The sequence below is a fragment of the Dipodomys ordii genome, unplaced genomic scaffold (assembly GCF_000151885.1).
Source record: "Dipodomys ordii isolate 6190 unplaced genomic scaffold, Dord_2.0 Scaffold6, whole genome shotgun sequence".
Classification (NCBI taxonomy): domain Eukaryota; kingdom Metazoa; phylum Chordata; class Mammalia; order Rodentia; family Heteromyidae; genus Dipodomys; species Dipodomys ordii.
The window spans coordinates 8,406,282-8,413,093 of record NW_012267222.1 but is presented as its reverse complement, the minus strand read 5'-3'; the positions used below and the strand labels follow the sequence as shown (position 1 = coordinate 8,413,093).

The 6,812-nt window shown below is 49.2% G+C and overlaps 1 protein-coding gene across 1 annotated transcript; it reads right to left on the bottom strand.

Annotated features, from left to right (window-relative positions):
* Positions 1-255: 255 nt before the first annotated feature.
* Positions 256-3,341, bottom strand: LOC105997567 (PRAME family member 12-like). Its single transcript, XM_013032043.1, has 3 exons — positions 3,052-3,341; positions 1,637-2,239; positions 256-820 (listed from the first exon to the last, which is right to left on the bottom strand). The coding sequence occupies exons 1-3, from the start codon at positions 3,339-3,341 to the stop codon at positions 256-258; spliced, it is 1,458 nt and encodes a 485-aa protein (XP_012887497.1).
* Between the last annotated feature and the right edge of the window lie 3,471 nt (positions 3,342-6,812).

The window sequence follows — 6,812 nt, the reverse complement described above, 5'->3', positions numbered from 1 at the left end:
AGGCAGAAAAGACAGGCTTCAGGGATCATACAACACACCAAGCTCTTTTTCTGACTGCAAAACACAAGTTTCAGTGTCCCATCATTCCCCATGTCAACCTTTCCCCCTCTGTTCCCTTTCCCCCCAAGCTTCTCTTCCTATTCCATTGGGCAATGGTCTGAAAGTCAAGTTCCATATCACTGACCAGAAATCCCTACTTCGGCTTTCATTTCCCAGTGTCCAAGCAAGAAGAGAGCATGTGCCATTTGCATCCAGCTAATCACTCATCTGACAGTTCAGAAGACAGTCCATGTCATAGTAGCAGCTGTAGCCACATTCAGGGCATTGATCAACACTGAATGAGACCTTCTGGGGCTCCCTCAAGTTCCTCAGCATATTCATAAGCTCGGTACAATATTGGGAGCCTAGCTCTGCGCGGAGAGCATCTGGTTCGTCATAGCTCTCCAGAGGGACTGGGTACATCTCTTCAGTTAACTGGCTCAGCTGGGCGGTGTGCTGTATCAGGTTCTTCAGGACAGGCATGGAAATGTTGTTGCCATAGAAACAGACCTTGGTGAGCTGCGTGCAGCGGCTCAGGGCGGGCAGGATGGCAGTGATCAGGGAGTCTGACATCTTACAGTTCTTCAAGTCCAGGGTCTCCAGAGTGGATGCAACGTTTTCCAGAAGTTGTTGGAGGGCCTTAGGACAGGTCAGGACGATAGCTTTCAGGTGCAGGTGTTTCAGCTTTGCAATGTTCGGGCACATGGGCAGGCACTTGAAATCTGATATTAAAAGCTGGCAGTAAGATATTGACAGGGACTCCAGTGGGGTCTTCAGACACCTAAGGAAAGATCAAGAAATCAGTTCTGCCAAAGAGGCGGTAGACTAGATGAGGATCAGGAAAAACCTCAATATTCCGGTCATAAAGGCTCTGACCATCGGACAGCCAAGATACTACAGGTCAATCAGGTGCCGGTGGCTCACACCTATAATCCTAGCTACTCAGGAGGCTGAGATCTGAGGATCATGGTTCAAAGCCAGCCTGGGGAAGGAAAGTCCGTGAGACTCTTATCTCCAATGAACCACCAGAAAACCAGAAGTGGTGTGGTGGCTCAAGTAGTAGAGCACTAGCCTTGAGCTGAAGAGCTGAGGAACAGTGCCCAGGACCAGAGTTCAGGCCCCACAACTGATACTGCAGGTCAGTCTATAGGCAGGATGCCTGGGCCAAGTGGCAGAGTGCCTTCCTAGCAAGCTCTAAGCCTGAAGTGGATCCCTAATACCATTGAATAAAAACAAAACAAAAACAAAAGGTAGAGTGTGTTCACCTGTCACCCCGTTGGAGGTTGAAGGCATTGAGTAGCTCAGTCCCCCAACTCTACAGCTCCTTTCCTTCACAGTCAAGCTCATCCCTCAAGCTCTGCCCACACAAGACCCGTGGCTCCTTGTAAGAAGGGCAAACCAGGGCAGGTTTGATAACATTGCAGGGGTTCCTTTCCTGTGGGTTCCTGACTTTCAACCTGAAAGCTTGAAGTGTACCACCTTCCCCGTCCCCCGCCATGCTATTCTCTGCCTTAACCCCAGAAGCAACTGCCTTCTCTCCGAGGGTGCACACCACCTGTCCCAGATGAAGCCTCAGAGCTGACCTGTTCATCCTTACCTGAGCACCTCCTGCAGGTTGCCTTTGAGGAAAGCTACGTGATCCATATGCAGCTGCCGGAGGCAGTCCAGTTTGCCCAGGTGAGTTAAGAACACGCCGATCCGTTGCTTCTGTTCCTTAGAAGTCATCTGTACAGGGATGTAGATGTGGGAGAGGAAGAGCTTATGCAGATTTCTCATCTCACTCAGTTGGAAAGCAAATACAGCCAGGCTGGACAGGCTCCAGGGATAATGAAGCTCCAAATCCTCCAAATGCAGCAGCTCCATTATATCCAGGAGATGGTACGGGTGCCATTCTTTCACTGTACAATTACAATGCTCCCAAAGCTGCAGCTTCTTACAGCACAGCTGGACCAAGCCTTTCTTCTTCTTCGCCCACTCAAACAAGTAAGTTTGAGGTTCATCTAGGTCACAGAGCTCCAAGCACAGGTCTACTGTCACCTTCAAGACCTGCTTCTCCCCTGGCTCTGGACGGAACTCCATTAAGTCATTCCTTCTTTTCTTCAGTGGTGGTGGTCCACAGTCAGTGGAGACAGCTTGAGGCTGCACATTCCAGAAGCTCTGGTTTTCTTTTCTCAAGTCTAACACTTGCAGCTTGCACCGCCTGTGGAGAAACCCAGGTGTGTGTGGGGGGAGTTAAAGATCATTTTAGAGGGCTAGGAAGGGGGCTTAGTGGTAGAGTATTTGCCTAGCATGCATGAAGCTCTGGGTTCGACTCCTCACTCAGTACCACATAAACTGAAAGAGCCAGAACTGGCACTGTGGCTCAAGTGAATGCTAGCCTTTGAGCAAAAGATGCTCAGGGACAGTGTCCAGGCCCTGAGCAAGCCCCAGGACTGGCAAAAAAAAAACCCAAAAAGATCATGTTAGAGGTCCAATACCCAGAGAGATCCTTGAATCTCAGCCTCCTCAGCAGCTAGGATTGACAGGCATGAGCTACAAGTCCCTGATTCAGCCTGGGCTGTTAATATATAGAACCCAAGCCACATCATTTTTGTATTTGACCAGTCTTCCTTTCCTTTCTCTTAAAAAATTTTTCCCTTCCTTTTATAAATCTCTCTCAATAATACCATGGCATGAACCTAGCCCCTGATGCATGCTGGGTAAAGGTGCTTCCTCTGAGCTACAGAGGCAGTAATCTGTTTTCTCTCCTTGAATCCAGCCTGGTTCCCAATGGCAAAGCTGGGGGCGGGGGGGAAGGCGGCAGATGCACCTGCTTCGTTCAGCAGCTCCTTCAGCCACCCCTGCATCCATCACTGTGCTCCGCTCACAAGCTCCTTCCCAGACGACAGAGCCCAGCAAAGGCCCAGGCCCCTCTAATCTGTCCAGCACCATCACTTGCTTTTCTCTCCACTCTCCTGGTTCTCAACTCAGTCTTCCCTAAGCTCCACAGCCCTCTGGCTGGACCCCACTCACCTGGGCCAATCCTTCTGAGCAAGCAGCATATTGAGCCCACTCAGGGCGATTTTCAGGGTCCCCATGTCTAATGTCTTCTTCATCAGGGCCCCCAGGGGGAGGCAGGGGAAGGGCCAGGCCTGCACCATGGCCTTCAGCACCTTTGTGCATTTCCTTTTCAAGGCCTCCATGAACAACAGAGGGAAGAGATCGCAGGGCAGGTCCTCCAGAGCAGAGATGGCCAAGGCCTGCTTCTCCAACAGGCTCTGAGCCGCCAGCTGTACCAGTGTGGGCAGGGCCTGATCGCCCATCTTGATGAACCTGGAGGCAAAGATCCTGGAACAGCATTCGGGAAGATGTTTCCTTTGAGACAAGGCTAAGAAACCCCTTCTCACCCATCCAAGGACCATTACTTTGGCCATGGTAGAAGAGTCCTCAGTTTGCCATTTCCACTCAGGATTTGATGGCGTCCAAGTCACAGCTCTGACACAAAGGGCATCAGGACTGCCCTTGTCCAGTTCACCACTTAACCATCCATTTCCTGAGTTCCAGGCATGGTAATAGAATTGAGGGACCTGAAAGCTCACCCCATGATTTTGTTTTAGTATTTGGTCATTATGTGTCCACCCTAAGGCTGACTCTGAGAGATTTTCCCCACGCTAGAGGAGCAGAGGGAAGAGACAGATCAGGGCAAGGCTCAGCCTTCAAGATATGCACAGGGTTAAGGGTGGAGCTCAGTGCTAGAGGGCTGATTATCATGCTCAGGTCCAGCACCACAAACAGCAAACATGCAAACAAAACCACAGCAGAAGCAAGAATCTTCCCCATAACCTTGGGCAAAATATTGTACACAATAAGGCTTGTACTACCTGTCTTGGACTGATGGAAAGGAATCCAACCTCATCTTTTAAAGCCATCAAGCTGTACACCCCTGAGCAATACACGCCCACTTGTATTTGTGTGTGTGTGTGTGTTGCTGGTCCTGGGGCTTGAACTCAGGGGGCCTGGGCCCAGTCATTGATTTCTTGCTCAAAGTTAGTGCTCTAACACTGGAGCCATAGTTCCACTTCTGGTGGCTTATTGGAGATAAGAGTCTCTCGGATTTGCCTGCCCAGGGCCCTATGATCCTCAGATCTGGGCCTTCTGAGTAGACAGGATTACAGACGTGAGCCACCAGCACCAGGCAGACCCTGCTCGCTCCTCCTCTTCCATCAGCCTGGAGAGGTGGAGAGCAGGTGGGATCTATCTCTCCAAGCTCAGGTGTTAAGCTTCCACTAAAGCTCTCTAACAAAGACAAGACCAGTTCTGGTGGAACTTTTGAAAGATTAAAAACAACAACCACAACAACAACAAAAAAAACCCATAACCACCACAACAAAAATCCCTGGGAGTTGAACTAGTAAGATTACAGGACTCCCAGTTTCTTCAACAATCACTAAAGGAAATAACTGAAATTTTTCAGCTGTCAAAATACAGGCCTGGCTTCTTTGGCCAGACCCTCCATCCAAGTTACTCCAGGACAGAATTAAAGCAGGTGGAAGTTGAAGAGCACTGGGGCAAAAACAAACTCAAACCTATCAGCCCAGTTGGTTGCCCTACCTTTAATTCCTTCCAGCTACCCAGGAAATCACAATCCCAAACAACTGATAGCAAAAGTTCTGGTAACCCTCAAGTGGCAAAAAAGCATGTCTGCCAAGTACAAGATCCTGAGTTTAGAAAACCCTAGTGCTGCAAAACAAAACCAAAATAAAGAATTAAAATCCCAACCATAAATGAACTTTTTTTTTAAAAAAAAAACCAATAAACTTGCTTTAAAAAAATTTAGGAAGCCGGGCACTGGTGGCTCACGCCTGTAACCTAGCTACTCAGGAGGCTGAGATCTGAGGATCTCAGTTCAAAGCCAGCCCGGGCAGGAAAGACCGTGAGACTCCTATCTTCAATAAACCACCAGAAAACCGGAAGTGGCGCTGTAGCTCAAGTGGTAGAGCGCTCGCCTTGAGCTGAAGATCTGAGGGACAGCGCCCAGGCCTAGAGTTCAAGCCCCACGACCGACCAAAAAAAAAAAAATTTAGGAGTTTGGGCTGGGAAGGTGGCTCAGTGGTAGAGCGCTTGCCTTGCATGCTTGAGCCCTGGGTTTGATTCCTCAGCACCACATAAGCAGAAAAAAAAAAGCCGGAAGTGGCGCTGTGGCCCAAGGGGTAGAACGCTAGCCTTGAGCTGAAAAGCTGAGGGACAGTGCCCAGGCCCAGAGTTCAGGCCCCATGACCAGACCCCCCCCCAAAAAAAAAACAACAAAAATTTTAAGAGTTTAAAATAACAGAAAACATAGTGCAAATCAAAATACTTGGACTGAGGACAAAGCTCCATACGGAGTCCAACCAAGAATCATAAATCTGTTCATCGAAAGCAGCAAAACAATAACATTCTCAAGGGTAATCTGGGCTTCCTGACACCACTGCCCTGGTTTGAAAGAGGGCCCGAGAATTCATTTGGAAGCAAAAGACTTACCAGACGTGGTGCAGGTGGTTGAAGCTCTCTGAACTCAGCAAGACCAAGCAGTGACTCGAGGGTTTCAGAAAGCTGTTTGTCTTTGAGACCTGGGAATCTTTATTTATCTTTACCACTATACTTCCCCCTTTAACTCCTGGTATCCAATTAGAAAGCAGCATCTCATTAAAGTCCTCCAGCTCCACCCAGTTCACACTGATTGAATTTTTTTTAAGCTTTCTCTAGATTTAACATATGGCTAGAGAAGTTCCTGGGGGAAGGGGAAAGGGCTTGTGGGAGAGTCAAGTTCACTCTCCGTACTCCATAGGGTTTTATTCCTCTGTGACCTTCATGTTGGAGATTGGATACAGAAAATTTTCTTCTGGGGCTGGGAGTGTAGCTTAGTGGTAGAATGCTTGCCTAGCATGCTGAAGCCCTGTATATACACAGGAAAAGCTGGCAGTGGCACTGTGGCTCAAGTGGTAGAGTGCTAGCCTTGAGCAAAAAGAAGCTTAGGGACAGTGCCTAGGCCCTGAGTTCAAGCCCCAGGACTGGCAAAAAAAATTGTGGAGCATCTGTTCCTAAATTAACGGAGTGATCTAGCAGAGCAAGACAAACTGAATATTCAGAAACATTGGACTCAAATCAGGAAGTGAACTTTGAGAAGCCACGAAAGAGCTGGCTGAGCACCAGATCTTCAGGACGTAGGCTCGGTGTCAGGGATGACTGACAAGAGCCTAAATGTGCATCAATAGGTCTCAAGGTCTCAATGGGCCAAGCCCTCATCTGGGGTGTCCTTGCTCTGTGGGGTACACTAAGCCACCTGGGGGATGAGGATGGCTCTGTAACACCTGCACTGGCATAATCTACATCACAGGAAGACCTTAGGTCTAGGAGAGGAGACAAAACCAGAGCCCTCTGTGTGATACACCGATAGGGAGTCACACATACTAAAGCAAGCCTGCTAGAAACACCTGGGAGAAAGGGAAGACCAGGGAAGGCTTTACTCTGTGCTCTTGAATGGTTTTCCACTGAGAACATTGTCCTGTACAACTCAGGCTGGGGACACAGAGAAAGCAGGCAGAGAGCCCTGTACTGCCAGACTGGACAGCCAGGCCCTGACCAGGGCCAGGCAAGCCTCGGGCCCAGTGCTTCAAGTAGCTGCTATCTATCTTCAAGGAAGGACCTTAGGACCCAAAGTTAGATTTCAGGATCTCCAAGAGCCAAGCTGCTCCACATAGGCCACACTGGAGCCTGAGGTCTCCATGTTCCTGTGTGTGTGGAAGGAGGTGGCA

Excerpts from the sequence above, each read along its gene's own strand:
- LOC105997567 (XM_013032043.1), bottom strand. The coding sequence starts at position 3,341 with ATGGGCGATCAGGCCCTGCCCACACTGGTACAGCTGGCGGCTCAGAGC. Across the intron at positions 2,240-3,051 it reads GCTCAGAAGGATTGGCCCAG|GCGGTGCAAGCTGCAAGTGT; the intron begins GTGAGTGGGGTC and ends GTTTCTCCACAG. Across the intron at positions 821-1,636 it reads AACCTGCAGGAGGTGCTCAG|GTGTCTGAAGACCCCACTGG; the intron begins GTAAGGATGAAC and ends ATCTTTCCTTAG.